We start from the raw sequence: 20762 nt of genomic DNA on the forward strand, positions 1-20762 counted from the left end.
GCTAAATGAAAAGCGCATCCTGCAGGCCGTCAACTTCCCGTTCCTGGTCAAACTTGAATTCTCCTTCAAGGTAAGGGCACAGCCAGGGTTTGGAGGGTGGAGGGTGGATCCTAGCCCATGCTGGGCACAGCCTCCTGATCCCCAGGGCTGGGGCCACCCACTTTCAAGGAAGAAGACCCTTGGAGGAGGAATGCCAGAAATGGGTGGACCTGGCTCTGCGTACCCGGTTCAGCTCTTCCCTTAGCTAAGTGCTAGTTCAGTAACTTCGGGCACATCACCCAGCCTGAATGACCACCCTCAGAATCACCACCCTGACTCATTCCAGGAACACAAACTGCCACTAGGCAACCAGGGAGCTGCTCCCCGCTCTGTTCCGCAGGAGAGTCACCGGCCACACTGGGCCTTGCTCTTCTCATCTGTGCAGTGGGCCTTAGCACAGCCCTCACGTTGTAAGGTTGTAAGAGTAAGGAGTTCTTGCAGGTGCATAAGAACCTGTGGGAACGCCTCTTAAATGGCAGTCAGCAGAGCCTGTCCCCAGAAGTTCCCCGTGCAGGAGCTGTACAGAAGTGCATAGTTTTTTGTTTGTTTTCAAGACAGGGTTTCTCTGTGTAGCCTGGCTGCCCTGGATCTCACTCTATAGACCAGGCTGGCCTCAGATTCAGAGATCCATCTGCCTCTGCCTCCCGTATGCTGGGATCAAAGGCATGCATCACCACGCCCCTCATAGTTTTTGCTTTTTGTTGTTGTTGTTGTTGTTGTTTGGGGTTTTTTGGTTTTTGTTTTGTTTTGTTTTATTTTTTGAGACAGGGTTTCTGTGTAGCTTTGCGTCTTTCCTGGAACTCACTCTGTAGCCCAGGCTGGCCTCGAACTCACGAAGATCCGCCTGCCTCTGCCTCCCGAGTGCTGGGATTAAAGGTGTGCACCACCACTGCCTGGCTTAGTTTTTGTTTTTCGAGACAGGGTCTCATTGTGTAGCCCAGGCTGGGCTAGAGTTCACGATCCTCCTGCCTCAGCTTCCTGAGTGCTGAGATCACAGGTGTGCATCATCATTCCCTATCAATTTTTGTTTTGTTTGTTGTGCTGGGGATGGAACACATGGCTTTGTGTGTGGCCAACAAGTGCTCTACAACTGAACTCCATCCTCAGTCTCATAATCTTCTGGTTTTTTGGTTGTGAGCCTGGAACGGCAGGCCACCTCGCCAGCAACCTGTAATACTTTTTGTTTTGTTTTTAGCAAGGCTTACGTTTTCTTCTTGCTGGTCTCAGAGTCCTCGCCCACCCCAGCGGCTGAGGCTTCGCTGTGTGCCATCATGCCCCACAGGCTGCTTTGTTCTGAGTCCTGCAGATTCTGCCTTACCTGTTTGGCAGATGATGAAACTGAAGGTTGAGACAGTGGCCACTGCAGAACTCCAGCTGGCCAGCGTCCAGGTGCTCACTGTCTCCCCTTGTGAGAACAGAGGAGCAGCTGCCTCTTCCTGCTCCCAGAGAAAACACAGCTCCTGATGCTTGAAGCGTGGACCATTGGGAAGAGAGTGGTCACTGAGGTTTCAATGCTTGCCCCTCCAGGCCACTGTGGTCTTCAGCTGGGGCCCAGTGGCTGGAGACAGGGCCTTGACTCACTTTGCCTCCCACAGGACAACTCAAACTTGTACATGGTCATGGAGTATGTGCCTGGTGGGGAGATGTTCTCCCACTTACGGCGGATCGGAAGGTTCAGGTAAGCAGGCTCCAACCCTGCCACCCCAGGGGCCACCATCCAGGGACATGCAGGAGTCTAGTCTGCTTAGAAATGGAAAGTGATGTCTCTGGCTTCTGGTGGGATTTTGTTTTGTTTTGTTTTATTTATTTATTTATTTATTTATTTATTTATTTATTTATTTATTTATTTAGTGTGTGTGTGTGTGTGTGTGTGTGTGTGTGTGTGTGTGTGTGTGTGTGTGTTGTTTATTGACGGGGTCTTGCTCTATAGCCAAAGCTGGTCTTTGGCTCAAGATCCTCTTGGTCCTGTCTCCTGAGTGCTGATGTGACAGGCAGCTGTCGTCACACTCAGCCCCTGTGGGTTTGTTCCTGTTTTGCTAAGCAATTTCTGATGTTTCAGCCAGCCAAGCTGAGTGACCAGCACAGAAAGGGGGTGGGGTGGGGGGAGAGAGATCATAATATGTAGCCCAAGCTAGCCTTCAAATCCTAGGCTGACTCCGTTCTCCTCCCTCAGCTTCCTGGAACCACAGAAACCCACCATTGCACCTAGCTAGATTTTTTTTTTTAATCAGTGCATAATTTTATGTGGTTTTAAATTTTATACTAATATATTACTTGACAACTAGATATAAATATATTTTATATACACTAAAATCCAAACATCTTGTCAAGTGTGGTGGTGCACACCTCTAATCCTAGCACTGAGGATGTCGAGGCAGGAGAATCAGGAGTTTGAGGCTAGCCGAGGCTGCATACAAAGCCCCTGGCTCAAACACAAGCAACCACCTTCCAAACAAAGTCAAACAGTGAAGTCTTCGTGTGCCGTTGTGAGGCTGGCCTGAGTCAGAAGAGCACCTTTCCTGGTTTCTCTCTGTCTCTGTCTTTCGGGTGCTGGCCGACCCTGAGCATGATTTTCTGGTACCTGTGCTTCCTTTCTCCCGTCCACGTCACTGCCTGCTGTCCTGTGGCTGCCCTCCCTGCTGGTGACTCCCACGGCGAGGCAGCTTTCCCCTTCACTTTCCTCTGGGCAGCTGCTGAGACTCGCAGCTCACTTCCCCTGGGCGTTCTAAAAGCCGTCCTCATTTTCTGAACGTCAGCTTTGCCTGACTTTGCAAAAGCAAACAGACAAGACCTGTAGTCCTTGGTGGTTGACCCTGTGAGGTACTTGGGGGTTATCTTTGTTTTGAGACAGAGTCTCATTTTGTAACTTTGGCTGGCCTGGAACTTACCATGTAGACCAGGCTGGCCCACAGCTCATAGGTCTCTGGAGTGCTGGGGTTCAAGGTGTATACCATCGTGCCTGGCAAAGTGGTTTTGTTTTGACACTTGGATGTTCCCTGGTGACTTTCTTCCAAAACTCTGATTATCAGACAAAATCCTCTGGAACTAATTTCTTGGATAAGTTGACTCCTCAGCAAGACACCTGTCCCTTCTAAGCCTTCCAGCTCAAGTTTGTTTTAGCTGAGTTTGGAATAAAATTATAGAGCTTAGAATATGGGGAGGTGGGAAGCTTGATTTTTTGTTTTGTTTTTGACACGGTCCCACTAAGTAGTCTGGACTGGCCTAGAATCATGATGTAGCCCAAGCTGACCTCAGACATACGCCAGTCCTGCCCCTGCCTCCCAGTGCTGTGGTGACACACATGTGCCATGTCAGGCTCCCCAGTTTTTGCACTAGAGGTTGGGTCTCAGAATGTTACCTAGGCTGTCGTTGGAATCCTGGGGTCATGTAATCCCCCTGCCTCAGCCTCTCACATAGCTGGGACCACTGGTGCATGGCATCATGCCTAGCCTTGAATCTGCATTTTGATTAGCTCGCCATGGGCTGTCTTACTCTGTGGGCACACACACCCACTTGCGGACCACTTGAGGATGTGGTCATGTTCACCGACACATCCCCTCCTGGCTTGTCCCCACCAGCGAGCCCCATGCCCGTTTCTACGCGGCGCAGATCGTCCTGACCTTTGAGTATCTGCACTCCCTGGACCTCATCTACCGGGACCTGAAGCCCGAGAACCTTCTCATCGACCAGCAGGGCTATATTCAGGTGCCCGCGGCCGGGGGAGGGCGCTCCCGGGCACATGGAAGCCTGTGGCCCTTCTTCCTACCTACTGCCCATTCTTGTGCCTACAGGTGACAGACTTCGGTTTCGCCAAGCGCGTGAAAGGCCGTACTTGGACCTTGTGTGGGACCCCTGAGTACTTGGCCCCCGAGATTATCCTGAGCAAAGTAGGCACCTCACCAGCCTGCCCCACCCCTGAGGCCTGCTCCACCTCACTAGCCTGCCCTGCCCCTGAGGAACCATCTCCTCTTCACCTTCTTGCCTCATCGAATGGCCCCCCATCTTGCTCTAGGGCTACAACAAGGCTGTGGACTGGTGGGCTCTCGGGGTCCTCATCTACGAGATGGCTGCTGGTTACCCGCCCTTCTTCGCTGACCAGCCTATCCAGATCTACGAGAAAATCGTCTCTGGGAAGGTGAGGCCAGGATATGGAGTTCAGCCCTGGAAGGAACCAAAGCAGCCTTCCACATTTCCCTACCTAAGTGTGCTGTCACCAACCCATTGTCCTAACACCCAGGAGCCTGAGGCAGGAGCATCTTAAGTCTGGGGCCAGCCTGGGCCACATAGAAATTTCCAGGATAGCCTGGGCTAAATAATGAAACTCAGAAAAATCAAGGACAGGGGTGTGTGGCTCAGATATAGAGTACTTGCCCTGAATCCACAGAGGTAGGAGTATGGCTCAGTGGTAGAGCAGAGGTCTAACATGTGTTCCCCAGCAACACACACACAGAACTCTCCCTCCTGGTCCTGCTCACCCCAGAACACCACTTATTGACATAATCTGGAAGCTCCTCAGGTCAGGCTTGGTGGTGGCTCTGCCTCTCATGAGTGCGCACACACTTCTCTCTCACACACACACACTTCTCTCTCTCCTCTCATGAGCGTGCACACACTTCTCTCTCTCACACACACACACTTCTCTCTCTCCTCTCATGAGCGCACACACTTCTCTCTCTCACACACACACACACTTCTCTCTCTGCCTCTCATGAGCGCGCACACACTTCTCTCTCACACACACACACTTCTCTCTCTCACACACACTTCTCTCTCTCTTCTCATGAGCGCGCACACTTCTCTCTCTCACACACACACCTCTCTCACACACACACACACTTCTCTCTCACACACACACACACTTCTCTCTCACACACACACACACACTTCTCTCTCTGCCTCTCATGAGCGCACACACACTTCTCTCTCCCACACACACTTCTCTCTGCCTCTCATGAGCGCGCACACTTCTCTCTCTCACACACACACACTTCTCTCTCTCCTCTCATGAGCGCACACACTTCTCTCTCTCACACACACACACACACACTTCTCTCTCTCCTCTCATGAGTGCGCACACACTTCTCTCTCACACACACACACACTTCTCTCTCTCACACACACACTTCTCTCTCTCCTCTCATGAGTGCACACACACTTCTCTCTCTCTCTCACACACACACACATTCTCTCTCTGCCTCTCATGAGTGCGCACACACTTCTCTCTCTCACACACACACACACACCTCTCTCTCTGCCTCTCATGAGCGCACACACCTCTCTCACACACACAGGTGCATGCATGCACATTGGAGCATCTATCTCACAGCTGACAGGACTGAGTTCCAAGCGTGTCAGGAAGGCTGAGCTCCATCAGAACCCTGGTTACAGAAGGTACTGCCCTGACACCAGTCCAGAGCAAACTTGTTCGGTTCCCAGGTGTTCACCGAAGCCACACCAGCAAACCTCACCTGCTGTAGCTGTGCGCCTTTGTAGATGTGGAGTCTCCTTCGTCACTCTGGCATGGGGCACAGGGCTGTGATCTCAGCACTCTTTAGTAGCCAAGGCAGGAGGATTGCTGAGTTCCAGACCAGCCCGGGTTACAGAGTAAAACCCTATCTCTTAACAAAGACAAAGCCGGCACTACCCCTTTCAGGAGGACTGTTGATGTCCTCACCATCCCTGGGTTAGCCCTGGGTCACTCTTCAGCCATACCCTTGAAGAAATGGCTCCCCAGGAGAGGTAGGGAACTGAGATACAGAAAAGGAATGTGGTCCGTGAGAAGTGAGTGGGGGGAGGGGGGGCTGAGAACCTTAGCTCTGTGTGTGCAGCAGCCCTACCTAGCAGGGGAACCTGGCTGTCACCCCCCTGCTTCAGCATCTTGTACCACAGCCACTAGTTGGCTCCAAGTCTCCATATGTGGTTCAACCAGTTGTGGGCACAGCCCATCCCCAAGTTCCAACCCTGTGACAACTATTGGGTGAAATCGAGACAAAATCACACTGATTCTGTGAGCCTCATTTTACCCATCTGAAAACTAGGGAATCAGCCTTCTGACTCTCTGGGAGGTTAGAAGATACCTCCTCTGTGTTGTGGAACTCAGGGCTGGGCACACACTCACCATTACCTATGAGTGAAATACAAACACTTTCCATCAGACAGAAGAAAAACAGCCAGGGGGGTGTGGTAGCATGTGCCTTTTTTTTTTTTTTTGTGACAAGGTCCTTACTTCGTAGCCCTGGCTAGTCTAGAATTTACTGTGTAGACTAGGCTGATAGCAAACTCACAGAAATCCACCTGCCTCTGTCTCTGCTGGGATTAAATGAGTGAGCTACCACTTAGCCTTCATAAGGGCCTTTAATCCTAGCATTCAGAAGGCTAAGGCAGGAGGATTGTTGTGAGGTTAGAGAAAGAGATTTGGGGACCTGTTACAGGGTGTCACTCAGAAGAAACACAAAACAAAAAATTGAAATGTCCAAGATGGTGGCCTAGGCGGTACAAAAAAGTTCATGGAAGATTGTGAGGAGGCAGGGGGTGAGTTCCCTTTTGTCACTGGGCATTTTGTTGTTTTAAAAACAGAGTCCCAGGTTGGACTCCAGCTCCACGTGTAATCAAGGTCACCCTTGCACTCCGTCCGTCCGTCTGTCCGTCCGGGTCCTGCTGCTGCCTCCCAAGTCCTGGGTTAACAGGCGTGCGCCACCGCACATGGCTGAGCATAATCCCCTCTTTGTAGCAGTTTACAGTTCCCACGCCCCTGCCGGTGTTATCTTGTATCACAGAACCCTGGGATATCTGCCCCATGTCAGTGAGGCCGGTGCAGGCCTGGAGGGGTTAAGGGCCCTGGCCAAGGTCACACAGCCCTGTGGAAGGCATAGCAGGGACCAGTTGGTTTGCTTTGTCTTTGTTTCCTTCCTTACTTTTGGTCTGCTTTTCTTGCTAATCTGCCTCCCCTTCCCTCCTTTCCTCCTTCCTCCTTCCTTTTCTTCCTTTCTCTTCTCTTTCCTTCATTTTTTAAATATCTATTCATTGTGCATGTCCCACTGTGTCAGTGTATGTGAGTCAAGGACAACTTCAGTTCTCTCCTCCCACCGTGTGGGACTCGGGCATCAAACTCAGATTATGAGGCTTGGCAACAAGTACCTTTACCTGCTGAGCCACTGGCCAGGCCTTTTGTGGTTTTTTTACAACAGGGTCTCAGTGAGCATCCCTGGCACTCACCCTTCCTGCATTAACCTTCCAAGTGCAGGAGTGACAGGCTTGTGCCACCACCTCTGGCTCCCAGAGGCCAGTTCTTGTGGGTATCAGTCCAGAGGCTGGGTGTGTAGAGATGTCCAAGAGCTTCTGGAGTTAGGGACCGGAAGAACTGTACTGGCCCTGAAGGAATGCGGAGTGAGGAAATACCCGTATTTCAGAAGCCCTCAGACCCCAGCAGAACTGCCTGAAGAATCCTAGCTGAGGATACAAGTCTACAGACCTGAGACAGAACCTCCCTACAGTTCTGTTCCCTGTGACCTTGGGGTAGTAGATTCTCAGGCCTTACCCAGAGTTCACAAGCCAGCAAACCCAGAGGGGACTCAACATACATATTTTTTGTTTGCATGGCTGCCAGGGCCTAAAGGCAGAGTGCCGTGCGTGCTGGCTACTGACCTGCTGCTATAGAGCTTCAGCCTAGCTCCAACGAGCCATTTCTGTTTCTATTTTACTCTGTTTTTAAATTATGTGTGTATTTGTGTGTCTGTATGTAGATATGTACACATGAGTGTAGGCACCCTTGGGGGCCAAAGGCATTGGATTCCCTGAGGCTAGAGTTACAGGTGGTTGTGAGCCATCATGTGGTTACTGGGAATCAAACACAGGTCCTCTGCAAGAGCAGAGCCATCAGTGAGCCACATTTATTTATTTATTTATTTATTTATTTATTTATTTATTTATTTATTTATGGACAAGGTCTTATGTAGCCTTGGCTGGTCTGGAACTTGCCATATAGGTCAGCGTGGCCTTAAATAGCTCACATCGCAGAGATCTGCTTGCCTCGGCCTGAGTGCTGGGATTATAGGTGAGTGCCAGCACACGGCAACAAGCCATCTAACAGATTCTCCCTGGAGGGCTGTTATTAGATAAAGCAGGCACCGTTCAGTCAGGGTGTAGTGGTGCACACCTGAAGTTCTCACCCTCGGGAGGATAGTGGACAGGATCACATGTTCAAGGCCAGCTTGAGTTATTCATTAAGATCCTGTGCTGCATGGTGGAGCACAGATTTAATCCCAGCACTAGGGAGGCAGAGGCAGGTAGATCTCTGAGTTCAAAGACAGCCTGGTCTGCAGATAGAGTTCCAGGACTGCCAGGGCAGAAAAACCCTGTGGGCATGGGGGGTGGGTGGGGAGTGGGAGCAGAGAATACTGTCTCAAAAGATGGCAAAGGCAACATTCTGGACCCCCTGGGTCTGTGAGCAGCACCCCACTCTGTCTACACCCCCTTCCAGGTGCGGTTCCCATCCCACTTCAGCTCCGACTTGAAGGACTTGCTACGGAACCTTCTGCAGGTGGACCTCACCAAGCGCTTTGGGAACCTCAAGAACGGGGTCAATGACATCAAGAACCACAAGTGGTTTGCCACGACGGACTGGATTGCCATCTATCAGAGAAAGGTGGGCTTCCGTTTTCCCAGCATGGCCAGAGTGGGGGAAGGGAAGGAGTCGGGGACAGGCTGAACAACAGAAGGCTCCCTGGAGCTGGTAAGGGACCAGACGTGATGCTGGGGTCTTCTGGCCACTTTGTGACCTTGGGCAGGAAGTACTCTCTGGGAAGTGACTTCCATTTGGTGAGTTGGGTTGTTAAAGAAGACACAATATCCTAATGTTGAGCACAGGCCTGTGTCACAAGTGTCTCCCGAATATTAAGCCGTTCATCTTTATTGTTGTAATGGTGTGAGGTCAGCTAATGAACTCTGGGTGGTTCTTGATCCCTCTCCAGGTGGAAGCTCCCTTCATACCAAAGTTTAAAGGCCCTGGGGACACGAGTAACTTTGACGACTATGAGGAGGAAGAGATCCGGGTCTCCATCAATGAGAAATGTGGCAAGGAGTTTACCGAGTTTTAGGGGTGTGCTTGTGCCCCATGGGTTTTCTTTCATTTTTTTTTTCTTTTTCTTTCTTTCTTTTTTTCTGGTTGGGGGTGGGAGGGTTGGATCGAACAGCCAGAGGGCCCTAGAGTTCCATGCATCTAATTAACACCCACTCCACACCCCCAGGTTAGGGGAGCAGGAAAGCCAGGCACTGGGGAAGGAGCACCATGAGCTGCCCCCTTCCCGCCACCGACATCTCCTCCCCACACATCTCTGCCTGTTCTCAGTGAATGTCTCAGCTCCAGTCACACCCAGTCTTACTGGTGTAACCGAGGGCAGGGTATGGAAAGAGGGGCCTAGCCTCCACCCCCACCCCAGCACTGGACACTAAGGAGGAACAGAAACGCCAGCCTTCCCTTCCATGCAGTCCTACCTGGAAAGGGAGATTTTAGTGACATGTACAGAGGGCTGCTTGCTAGTGGGTTTTTGGTTTTTTTGGTTTTTTTTTTTTTTAATCTTCATTTAAATTAAGTTCCACCAGTGCCTCCCATCCTCCAGACTGTCCCACCCCTCCGAAACCCCCTCGCCACTCCCCAAATCCACTCTGATGAGGTCGGGGTAGCCAACTGACTCTGTCAAGGAAGGAACTGGGCTTTGAACCTCGCCCTGAGCTGCTAGCCTCCCGGCCCCCTTCCCAGGGGTCTCATGCCAATTCTTCCGAGCATTAGCCCCTTCAGAAGCCCCTCCCCATCCTGGGCGCCTCACTTCTAGCTTAGCTGTCAGCTGTGCATCCCCACTCACTGCACCCCAGATCTGATTGTGCTTGTCTCTCAATAGAAAGGTGGGGAGCTGCTGGGGAATCACCCCGATTATCCCTGTGTTGATCCCTCTTGTAACTTCTCCCCAACAGGAGGAGCTCTCAGGCCTGGGTGGGGGCCCCGGGTGGGCGAGGGGGGCCGTTCAACCTGTGTGCTGCGAAGGATGAGACTTCCTCTTGAACAGTGTGCTGTTGTAAACATATTTGAAAACTATTACCAATAAAGTTTTGTTTTAAAATAAAAGTGTCGCTGGTATTCCCGACTTCGATCACACCCTCACACCCTCAGGGTGTTGGAAAGGGAATCTCGGACCTCAGCGTCCAGGCTCCGGAGACCCCGGCTCCGGGACCCTGGAGAAACCGGGTTTAGCTGGAATTCCTGCACTTCCTCCGCCCCGCCAGAGAAAGGAGGGGTGGGGTGGGCAAACTGTCCTTTGACCCTGAGTTCGGGGTCCTCAAATCTGCTCGTACTCCTACTTCGTGTAGTCCGGGACCGAAGGGGCACTGGAGGAAGCCGTCCGGACCGGTGCGGCCAAACTGCAGCGGGATCGGCCGGGTAGAAGGAGAAACCGGGAGCCCCGCGCGCCCCCAAGCCCTCGTCTAGGTGCGGCAGGGCCGCTGGTGAGGTCTCCGCGGCTCCCCTGGAGAGCGACGCGTCGGGCCGCGGCGCGGCTAGTTCCCGGTAAGTGCGGTCCCGAGAGCGCTGCGCGCGGAGAGGCGTGGAGAGGGGGCTGGGCGCCGAGGACGTCTGGGTCCCGCGCCCAATGGCTGGAGGGCGGCCGAACGCCGCCCGCGCGCCCCGCCCGCCCCTGTCCCCTCCCCCCTCGCGCTCCCCTCCCCCTCCCCCGCCCGCCGCGCTCCCCGCCCCCGCTCCGGCGCCAACTCCGCGGCGCCTCCTTAAAAAGCGCGCGGGAGTTGTAAGGGGGGGCCGGAGCGAGCCGGAGTGAGCTAGAGAGCCGGGTACACGGGGCGGGCGGGGGCCCGGGCTCCACCTTAAAAGCGGGCGCGTGGGGGTGGGAGGGAGCGAGGAAGGCGGGCAGCGGGGGAGGGCGAGCAGGAAGGGGGGCCGGAGTGTCCCGGGCGCAGGGCGCGCGTGCGGCGGCGGCGGCGGGGAGGGGCCGGCCGCGCCGCGCTCCCCTCCTCCCTCCTCGCATCCCCGGCCCCGCGCGCGCCCAGCAGAAGCGGGGCTGTTGTGTGCGTGCGTGCGAGTGAGTGAGTGTGTGCATATTTTTTTCCTCTTTTCTTTCTCTCTCACTATTTTTTTTTCTGTCTCTCTCGCGCGCTCTCCTCTCTCTCTCTCTCTTTTTTTTTTTTTTTTTTTTTTTGCGAAGAAACAGCAGCGCCGCCGCCGCTCCGCCGAGGCGCTGCGCCCCCCGGGGGGAGGCGGAGGAGGCGGGCAGCGGCGGAGGGAGGGGAGCGGGGAGGGGGCGCCGCGCTGGGAGGGAGGCAGCGCGCACCGTGCAGCCGGGCCGGGCGGGAGGCATGGCGGGGCCCCCGGCCCTACCCCCGCCGGAGACGGCGGCGGCCGCCACCACGGCGGCCGCCGCCTCGTCGTCCGCCGCTTCCCCGCACTACCAAGAGTGGATTCTGGACACCATCGACTCGCTGCGCTCGCGCAAGGCGCGGCCGGACCTGGAGCGCATCTGCCGGATGGTGCGGCGGCGGCACGGCCCGGAGCCCGAGCGCACGCGCGCGGAGCTCGAGAAACTGATCCAGCAGCGCGCCGTGCTTCGGGTCAGCTACAAGGGGAGCATCTCGTACCGCAACGCGGCGCGCGTCCAGCCGCCCCGCCGCGGAGCCACCCCGCCCGCCCCGCCGCGCGTCCCCCGCGGGGGCCCCGCCGCGCCGCCGCCCACGCCCGCCCCGCCGCCCGCGCCCGTCGCCGCCCCGACCCGGGCGCCCCGCGCGGCCGCCGCCACAGCGCCCCCTTCTCCCGGCCCCGCGCAGCCGGGTCCCCGGGCGCAGCGGGCCGCGCCCCTAGCCGCGCCGCCACCAGCGCCCGCCGCGCCCCCGGCCGCGGCGCCCCCAGCCGGCCCGCGCCGAGCACCGCCGCCCGCCGTCGCCGCCCGGGAGCCGCCGCCGCCGGCGCCGCCACAGCAGCAGCAGCCGCCACCGCCGCAGCCACAGCCGCCGCCGGAGGGGGGCGCGGCGCGAGCGGGCGGCCCGGCGCGGCCCGTGAGCCTGCGGGAAGTCGTGCGCTACCTCGGGGGCAGCGGCGGCGCCAGCGGCCGCCTCACTCGCGGCCGCGTGCAGGGGCTGCTGGAAGAAGAGGCGGCGCGGGGCCGTCTGGAGCGCACCCGCCTGGGAGCGCTCGCACTGCCCCGCGGAGACAGGCCGGGACGGGCGCCGCCGGCCGCTAGCGCACGCGCGGCGCGGAGCAAGGTGAGCGCACCGGGCAGGTGCGGGCGAAGTTGGCGGGGACTAGAGTCCCGGGAGGGAGCGGGACGTCAGGCGGCCGGGGTTCGTCCACGATCCCCGCGGACTCGGAACGCGGTGATCTTGGTCAGTGACCTGATCTGCCGGAGCCTCAGTTTCCTCGGCTGTAAACCGAGAATTGCTGACAGTAGCGACCCCTGGGGGTTGTTGAGCGAGTTTAGTAAGACTTGGCTATTGAGGGCTTTATTAACCCAGAGCCTGGCACGGAAGCGACAGCGTAAAAGTTACTCCGTGTTGTTGTCAAAGGTGGCGTCGGACACTGGATTCCATCCGGGACTAGAAGAGCTCTAACTCTGCCTGCTTCTTTCTCTGGCCCCAGAGAGGTGGAGAAGAGCGGGTCTTTGAGAAAGAAGAGGAAGACGATGATGAAGACGAGGAGGAGGAGGAGGACAATGTGTCAGAGGGCTCAGAAGTGCCTGAGAGTGACCGTCCCGCAGGTGCTCAGCACCACCAGATTAATGGAGAGCGGGGCCCTCAGAGTGCTAAGGAGAGGGCCAAGGAGTGGTCGCCCTGTGGACCCTACCAGAGCCAGGACGAAGGGCGGGGACCGGCACCTGGCAGCTGCACACGCCAGGTGTTCTCGATGACAGCTGTGAATAAAGAGGGGGGATCAGGTAAGGACCCCTTTGGGCCGGGCAGCACAGAGCAGGGAGCTGTGAACCCCAGCCTGGAGCTGCCCCTGCTTTTCCTTCTCAGCTTGTGTTGCGGCTGCTCCGGATTCTCCATCTCCTGTGCCTTTGCCCCCAGGAAAACCAGCCCTACCTGGGGCTGATGGGACACCTTTTAGCTGTCCGTAAGTTGAGGCGGTAGGGACGCTGGGATTAGCGCCCGGGTGTATTGGACAGTCAGAGCTGATCCATGGTCACTGTTGCTCTCCATTCTGATGCAGTCCTGGGCGCAAAGAAAAGCCAACCGACCCAGTGGAGTGGACGGTCATGGATGTGGTGGAATACTTCACTGAGGCAGGCTTCCCAGAGCAGGCCACTGCTTTTCAAGAGCAGGTGAGTTCCCAGCCCGGGACTACACATGTCTGCACACACACAGGGCCTCACAGGTGTCCACTGACCCTGCCCTTTCTGTCCCGCCCAGGAAATCGATGGCAAGTCTTTGTTGCTCATGCAACGGACAGATGTGCTGACTGGCCTGTCCATCCGCCTGGGCCCAGCCCTGAAGATTTACGAGCACCACATCAAGGTTCTTCAGCAAGGCCACTTTGAGGATGAAGACCCTGACGGTTTCCTAGGCTGAGCGCCAGCCTTGCCCCTTCCCCAGCCAGTCCAGATCTCACCCGCAGGGCCCCCGTAGTCCAGGAACTGGACATGGGGGTACCCTCAACCTTCCTAACAGACTTCAGTTACCCAAAAGGGGTACCCTCCTCCATTTCCCTTTTTTCTCACGCCCTACCTTAGTACATCCCCTCTCCACAGCAGTGGAGTGTGGGGTAGGCGGACTTGGTTGGCTCGTTCACAGGGGCCACCTTTTCTCCCCAAACCAGGACACTTTTGAAAACAAACCAGGGGAGCTTCCTGTGGCCCCCAAACCCTCTTCAGTTCAGCCAGATGTATCTTATAAGTGTTTTGTTCTGCCTATCCATCCTGGTGGTGGGTTTTCTTCATTCTCCCCCGTGCCCTCCCCCACCCTGACCTCTGGCCTCTGGAGAGCAGGTGAGGTAAGGGACCTTGGGTCCTCCGGCTCCTCCCTTTCTGTCTGTCCATCGTTGCTCCACCTGGCTGTATTGCTTTTTAATATTGCACCGAAGGTTTTTTAAATAAAACTTTAAAAAAAAAAAAAAGAGTCCTTTTTCTGAATGGAGACAGGAGGTGCTAAGAACCGTGGAGAGTTTAATGTGAGAAGTTTTTTGGGGAGGGAGGAAGAACAGTGACGGCTTTCCTCAGCCCACTCCAGTAGGGCCGACTGGCCAAGCATGCAGAATGCTCGGCTTCCATCCCCAACACTGCTAAAGGAAATAGTGTTTACGGCACACCTGTTATCCTCAGCACTTGAGACGACGCAGGATCAGGAATTCAAGGCTAGCCTTAGCTACATAGTGCAAGGCCAGCCTATGCTACATGCAATCCTGTCTCAAAAAAATATGACTCTAGGACCAGAACAGTTCCTTTGTCTTCTGTCCTCCTGCCTGCTCAAGTGTTTGTTGAGTGACTAACAGTTCACCGCACACTTCCTGAGCGTTTTGTTTCCTCTGTAGTTTAATGAAGCAGACGCCATAAAAACTCACTTTACAGAACAGGCCGACTGCCTTTGACACAGTCAAGGTGTGAGGGTCACGCAGGACAGTGTGTCACCTGTTGCTGCTTTACTGGGAGCCTTGTAATTAATGTATTTGGCTTCCTAGCCACACTTAAATCCCGGTCTTTGCACGTGGCTAGGAATCCAGTCTCCAAGTGTCAGAGGTGTGTTCTGGAACCAGGGCAGGCATACTGGAACAAAGGAGACAATGGGAAAAGCCAGGTCATCTGTCTGATAATCTTTATTGTAAAAGTAACTGCTGCTCACGAGTCTCTGGTAGACTCACATGCAGATCCCAGCTCCATCAGTGAAGAGTCAAATCTTGGGGGTCACCGGCAGGGGTGGAGCCTAGGCCTCTCGGTAACTGCACTCATGGATTCTAACATGTCAGGAACCCCTTCCCCTCCTGCCCAGTCAACGGCCTGTGAGAGAAAAGGCTGCCACCTGGCGGGTCTGGGGCTCCGCCCTTGGCATCGCCCTGCCCCGCGCGCGCCAGGTGCCCGCCGAGCTTCGTGCGCGGCCCTCCGCGTGCTCAAATTCAAAAGAGGCAAACCCCGCGGGGCGGCGCCGGTAGAGACGTCGAGGCCAGGCCGAGTGGGTCGTGGCTGCGCTCACTGCCCCCGCCGATCGGCCTCAGGTGTGCTGCATTCCCGGGACGCCGCGGAGGCTGCAGGAGTCTGTGGTGGACGCTGATGGCTGCGGAGCCCTGGGTCGCTGGGTCGCTGGCCCTGGGCCCTGGGGAAGCACCGCCTTCGGACGAACTGGGACCCGGGCCGCCGCCCTATGGAGACCCCTCGTGGTCACCCGCCAGGAGACCCGAGGCCTCGGCGGAGCAGGAGCCCCAGCGGGCACAGCAGCTGATGGAAGCCCCGGCCTCCGCGTCTTCCCGGGAGCCACTGGCAGCCGAGCTCGGGCCGGCCCAGGCTCGCCTCCCACTGGACTCCATGTTCAGCCCCATCACTGACCAGCTCCGGTACCTGCTCAGGAAGGCGGATGACTTTCAAAGCTACTTGCTCTACAGGTGATCCTGGGCAGGGGCCTAGGTTCCAGGACAGGAGGACGGGCTGTGCAGCTCACACACAGGCCGAAAACTGAATCAGGGTCCAGAGACAGTACTCAAGGCTAGCTGATTAGGAATACACTTGACTAGTGTGCCGAGGGCTATGGAGAATTGAGAGGCAGGGGCGGGCAATGTGTAGGCTTGGGATACCAAGTCTTTCTTCCAGAATTTTGTTTTTGGTGGGTTGGTTGGTTGGTTATTTGGCAGAGTTTTCTTTTTCTTTTTTAGATAGGATCTCATCACACCCGAATTGATGACCCTCCCGACTCAGTCCACTGAGTACTGCCTACCAAATTTGAAATGCTGGCTTAGATTTTTTTTTTTTTTTAACCTGTGAAAGTCAGCTAAACAAAATCTATCTGCATCACCTCTGGCCAGAGAACTTCTAATGTGAGAGGCCACCCTCCACTTCCAAAGAAAAATGCAATTTCCAGACCAGGGGAAAAGGACTGTGGTGTCTGTAGGAGACTGGCTTAAACCCCAGCTTTCTGAGTATCACTCAGCAGAGCTTTGAGAGAACTAAGTTGCACGTCCCCCCAAACATACCAGGGATGGAAACCAGGCCCTTGTGCTAGGCAAGTGTTGGACCACAGAGCTGCCCCCCAGCCCAGGTGTCGGCATTTTAACAAATTTCTACATGAGTGATGTAGGTGGTTCTGGAAGACGGGAGGAAGACAACACTGGGGGGGGGGGTCCTTCTTATGCTGGGCAGAGACTAAAGCTTCACCCAGGTGAGCCCTAGTCTCTGCTGGCTTAACCTCCAGTCCCTTTTTACGTTTAATTTTTGGGTGCTGGGGATGGAACCCAGGGCTCTGCACGTGCTATTGAAGCGCTCTGACCATTAAGCCTCAGCACCGGGGGAATTCTGTAATGGGTTCAGCCAGGGATACAGGTGGAAGAGTAAGCATGGGACACCTGGGGATGGAGGCAAAGTGATGCCACGTGAAAGCCCCTTTCTCCCTTCAGCAGGGACCGAGTACAGAAGGAACAGCTAGCCAAGGCCATGCCCACCTTCCTAACAATGTGTGAGCCTTACTTCCTGTACCTTGAGGCTGCTGCAAGGAGCGTCCCTCCGATCTACGGAGCCCTGCAGGAGCTGGTCCAGAAGAGGGTGTGTACCGGAGCTGTCTTACCAGGCCCCTTTCTCCTTTGGACTCTGCCTAGGGGTAGGAGGGTTGCTTCTGGCCGACCATCTGAGGTCATGAAGTCCCACCTTCCGCAGCTGTTGGAGATCTCTCAGCAGCTAACCCTGCGCTTGGAGCAGTTAGTTCTCATGTATGCCTCCTTCGGGTTCGTGGACCTGGAGGAAACCAACCCTCTGAGGTAAGGGGGCAGGAAATGAGTGTGGGGTGTCGGAGGCCAGGGCCCAGCTTGCTGTCCACTCTATCTCCTGCTAGCATCTCCTGCTTCTTCTGCGGGAGGTTCTCCATCAGCCCTTCCCACGATGTGTCCATCTTCCGGTACTGCACCCCAGCTGCGTACACTGCCAGTCACTTCCCGAGATACCTCTACAAGAAGATGCGCTGGAACCTAGAGACCACCACAGAGGCCAGCAGCCAGGGACAAGACTCCCACGTGGATTAGTGAGTTTCCTTGTCAAAATCAAAGTCTTTCCCCTCCTGTGCTGAATGTCAGGTTGAACCTTTACACCACCACCAAAGAGCGAAAAGCAAGACAGGAAACGGAACACCTTCTGCAGTGCTGGGGTAAAACCCAGGACCTTGCATATACTAACTAGGCCAGCACTGTACACCACTGAGCTTCACCTCCTACCTTTAGTTTTCTTAACTCCACCTTCCCATTAAAATAAAAATCCTCATCTTCAGGTTAGGCCACCAGGGAGGAAAGTCCTCAGCATTGAGCCACACTGAGAACATCAGGCAACTTCTGATGGACTTGAACCTCACCTCCAGAATTAAAGCCCTCAGCAGAAAAACTTAAGGAATTGCTTTTCTTTCTCATCTCTCCCTCTCAGCTACTTCTTATGTTATCGCGATACATGGGAGGATGCAGGCCAGGGTCCAGCCAATTCGTGCCCCCAAATCCAGAAACTCTGGTCCATCGGCCGGTGGATACCCCTAGGACCAGCAGAGGATGACCTTGATTCATGGTAGGATCCCAGTGATGGTGATGTAGGCTTGAGGTCTGAGGGAGGGCGGGACCAGAACCCCAAGGACTGGATCTCGGGGAACACTCAGCTTCCACTGGCAGCAGGTATCGCGTTTTACTGTGCCCTGAAAAGTGCTTTATGCAGACCAAACAGCAGTTCATAGGGGTGTGGACCAATCCATTTTACAAAGAAGGAAACATGTTTTCAGAGTGGATAAGTCACTCTCCCAGGAAGCTAGTAAAGTGATTAGCAGCCTCAGGTCCAGAGCTTCAACTCAGGAGTTTGTCAACAGGGGAAACACTTTCCCTTAGGGTATCCCCCACCCCTAACTGGAAGCCCCTCCCAGCCTTGAGGAGCAGGGGTGCTCAAGTCCAGGCTTGTCTCCGGGCCCCCAGGATTTTGTGCCCGCAGCCACCCGGGGACTACCAGCAGCTACTAACCATCGGCTTCGAGGAGCCGTCGCATGTGCTGGCCACCGACCTGCTGGTACAGATCCTCATGGGCCAGGTCGGCCCCGCCCGGCCCCCCAGCGCTGCCGGGCCCTCGGCTTGGGCTGCCCCGGCATCCTGAGCCCCAGGAGAAGACGCCAGCCCCGGCTTGATAACCCCAAACTCCAGGCAGGAACAGGGGCGGGCTGCACTGAGTACGCCGCGGCACGGGCCACCGAACACCAAGTGCACACACACTTTTCTGTTAATAAAAGAGCGAGGTCAGAGGTTCTGTGTCTCCTGTGAGCGCCGCGTCCCTCCCCTGGGGGCGGGTAGGCCCCGCCCACCGAGGGGCCTTCTGGGAAGTGTAGTCCAAAGACCTCCGCGAGAGAGCTGCGCGTGCGCAGAAGCACACATGAGTCAAAGAGGGAAGTAGCGGCTCTCGTCAGCAACCGGAACCCAGAAAACAAGTTTCTGGTAGCAGGAAAATTCTAGGCCCACCGGAGGAAGACTTAGAACTACGCCCGTTTTTTTTAACCCGGAAGTGATTCCTATCCAGGGTTTAAAAAAAAAAAAAAAACCCACAACTACATTTCCCAATGTGCCCTAGGAAACTGCGGGGGCTCAGTTTGCAGAGTGGAGTCGGACTTTCTTCAGCTTTTGGGGTGCCCGAGGCGAGCTGATTGTTGTCTTGCCCCACGAAGAGTCCGGAGTGCAGGGTAGCCGAGTCCTGGGGCGCTCGGCCTCACATCGGTCTTGGGCTGGCGAGGAGGCTCTAGCCGAGAGAAATGAACTCCTGCTCCGTGCCATGCTCTGGGTTCAGGATCTGGGTCTTCCGAGCGAAATTGGTCCCCGCATAGGAATGGGGTTCTTCCTCCTCCCCTGGGTCACTCTGAGAGGTCGATATTTGGATCCTAAAATTTTCACAGAGTCAGAATGTGAGACCCAGAATTATTGAGGCCCAGAACCATGCCTTTGTGGTTTTTGATTTTTTTAAGAGTAATTTTTTGCCTGGTGTGGTGGCGCACGCCTTTATTCTCAGCACTAGGAAGGCAGAGGCAGGTGGATCTCTGTGAGTTTGAGGCCAGACTGGACTACAGAGTGAGTTCCAGAACAGTCAGGGCTGTTACACAGAGAAACCCTGTCTCAAAAAACAAAAGGGTAATTTTTATTAGCCGGGCATAGTAGCACACACCTTTAATCATAGCACTCGGGGAAACCAAGGCAGGGGGGTCTCTTTGAGTTCGAGGCCAGCCGAGTCTACATAGTGAGTTCCGGGATGTCAGGGCTATGTAAAGAGACCCTATCTCTCTCCCAAAAAAAAAAAAAAAAAATGTTTTATTTTTATTAATATGTGAGTTTTCCCTGCTTGCCCAAGGAGGCCAGAGAGGGCATCGATACGCTGGGACTGGAATTATAGTTGTCAGCCTCCGTGTGGGTGTAAGAAACTGAACAAGGGTCCTCTCGAAGAGCCTCCAGGGCTTTTTATCAGCAAAGCCGTCTGGCCAGCACTTTTTTCTTCTTTTTAAATCCAGTCTTAGTATATAGCCCAGGCTGTCCTTTTCGTCCAGCCTGGACCTCCAGAGTGCCACCATGCCTTATGCGTCAGTAAGTCAGCTGGTAACACCTGGTACATACTAATCTAAACCTGTTTGAAACAGATGTGACCAGTGCGCTGACTCCAGGTTACACACCAAACCCAGGCTCTTACGGAGAGGCCTCTGCTAACACCAATGACTACATAATGTTTTACTCCACAGCCCGGATCAGAATATCCAAGACTGTTCTGATTCCTCCTAGTGTTGACTGGACTAACTGCTGTGCCTATTCACATCGTCCCTCCCAGCACACACTTGGGGGGCTCACAACCATTTGTAACTCCAGTTGTAGGGGATCCAGTGCCCTTTTTTTGGCTTCTGCAGGCACACAGGTAGTACACAGACATACTGCAAGGGAATTTATACTTACCATACAGATAAGTATAAATACTGATGTCAGGGTTTGTGGGTGTAGTTGAACTTAGCATGCACAAGGCTCTAGGTTTGATCCCCAGCACTACAGAAGAGTTGGCTGAGCACAGTGGTGCATGCACACCTGTGATCCCAGCACTCGGGAGCTGGAGGATTGCTGTAAGCTGGAGGCCAGCCTTGCTTAATAAAACAGAGCTGTGTGTCATGTACTTGTCACACAAGCTCAGTTTGAATACTGGAACCCACCTAAAGATGGAAGGAGAGAACTGACCCCAAAACGTTGTCCTCTGACCACCACACATATGTAGTAGCATGTCGTCCCCCCATCATACACATACACAATATAAATATGCTGTCTATGAGAGTACATACCTTTAATTTCTGCTTGAGAGGGAGAGTCAGGCAGATCTTGGTGAGTTCGAGGCCAGCCAGGACTACATAGTGTGGGAGGGAGCACTGGAGAGAGAGCCCAGTAGTTAAGAACACTGGCTGCTCTTCCAGAAGACCAAGATTCAGTTCCCAGCACTCGCATTGTGATTGGCAACCATCTACAGCTCCAGTTCCACAGCACTGAACACCCTTCCCACGGCACGAGT

The 20762-nt window shown here is 54.9% G+C and overlaps 3 protein-coding genes and 1 long non-coding RNA gene across 14 annotated transcripts in view; 3 read left to right on the forward strand and 1 right to left on the reverse strand.

The window, feature by feature from the left end:
• Window positions 1-10159, forward strand: part of Prkaca (protein kinase cAMP-activated catalytic subunit alpha) — a 24292-nt gene extending 14133 nt beyond the window's left edge. For both annotated transcript variants that reach the window (XM_042277449.2, XM_042277450.2), the window contains exons 4-10: window positions 1-70; window positions 1635-1717; window positions 3618-3744; window positions 3831-3926; window positions 4052-4174; window positions 8519-8683; window positions 9009-10159. The exon at window positions 1-70 is cut by the window's left edge and continues 29 nt beyond it. In XM_042277449.2, coding sequence (XP_042133383.1) covers window positions 1-70; window positions 1635-1717; window positions 3618-3744; window positions 3831-3926; window positions 4052-4174; window positions 8519-8683; window positions 9009-9134 — 790 coding nt within the window. In that variant the 3' untranslated portion in view covers window positions 9135-10159. The remainder of the gene's footprint in view (window positions 71-1634; window positions 1718-3617; window positions 3745-3830; window positions 3927-4051; window positions 4175-8518; window positions 8684-9008) is intronic.
• Window positions 10160-11340: 1181 nt separating this feature from the next.
• Window positions 11341-14143, forward strand: Samd1 (sterile alpha motif domain containing 1). Its single transcript, XM_042277448.2, has 5 exons — window positions 11341-12297; window positions 12671-12965; window positions 13048-13144; window positions 13241-13352; window positions 13441-14143. The coding sequence occupies exons 1-5, from the start codon at window positions 11398-11400 to the stop codon at window positions 13597-13599; spliced, it is 1563 nt and encodes a 520-aa protein (XP_042133382.2). The 5' UTR covers window positions 11341-11397; the 3' UTR covers window positions 13600-14143.
• A 29-nt stretch (window positions 14144-14172) lies between these two features.
• Window positions 14173-15023, reverse strand: LOC121829361 (uncharacterized). The gene is made up of 2 exons (XR_006072136.2): window positions 14885-15023; window positions 14173-14789 (listed from the first exon to the last, which is right to left on the reverse strand). It is a non-coding gene; the product is annotated as an uncharacterized LOC121829361 (long non-coding RNA).
• Window positions 15024-15129: 106 nt separating this feature from the next.
• Window positions 15130-18483, forward strand: C5H19orf67 (chromosome 5 C19orf67 homolog). 10 transcript variants are annotated; one of them, XM_006993078.4, is made up of 6 exons: window positions 15130-15619; window positions 16625-16769; window positions 16881-16981; window positions 17056-17241; window positions 17634-17768; window positions 18164-18483. In XM_006993078.4, the coding sequence occupies exons 1-6, from the start codon at window positions 15291-15293 to the stop codon at window positions 18336-18338; spliced, it is 1071 nt and encodes a 356-aa protein (XP_006993140.1). In that variant the 5' UTR covers window positions 15130-15290; the 3' UTR covers window positions 18339-18483. The 10 variants fall into 10 exon arrangements, with proteins under 10 accessions (XP_006993140.1, XP_076427960.1, XP_006993141.1 ...); XM_076571845.1 differs by having other exon boundaries at window positions 15138-15619; window positions 17092-17241; XM_006993079.4 differs by having other exon boundaries at window positions 15138-15619; window positions 16628-16769.
• Window positions 18484-20762: the final 2279 nt, after the last annotated feature.

Source organism: Peromyscus maniculatus, chromosome 5 (genome assembly GCF_049852395.1).
Source record: "Peromyscus maniculatus bairdii isolate BWxNUB_F1_BW_parent chromosome 5, HU_Pman_BW_mat_3.1, whole genome shotgun sequence".
In the NCBI taxonomy this organism is placed as follows: Eukaryota; Metazoa; Chordata; class Mammalia; order Rodentia; family Cricetidae; genus Peromyscus; species Peromyscus maniculatus.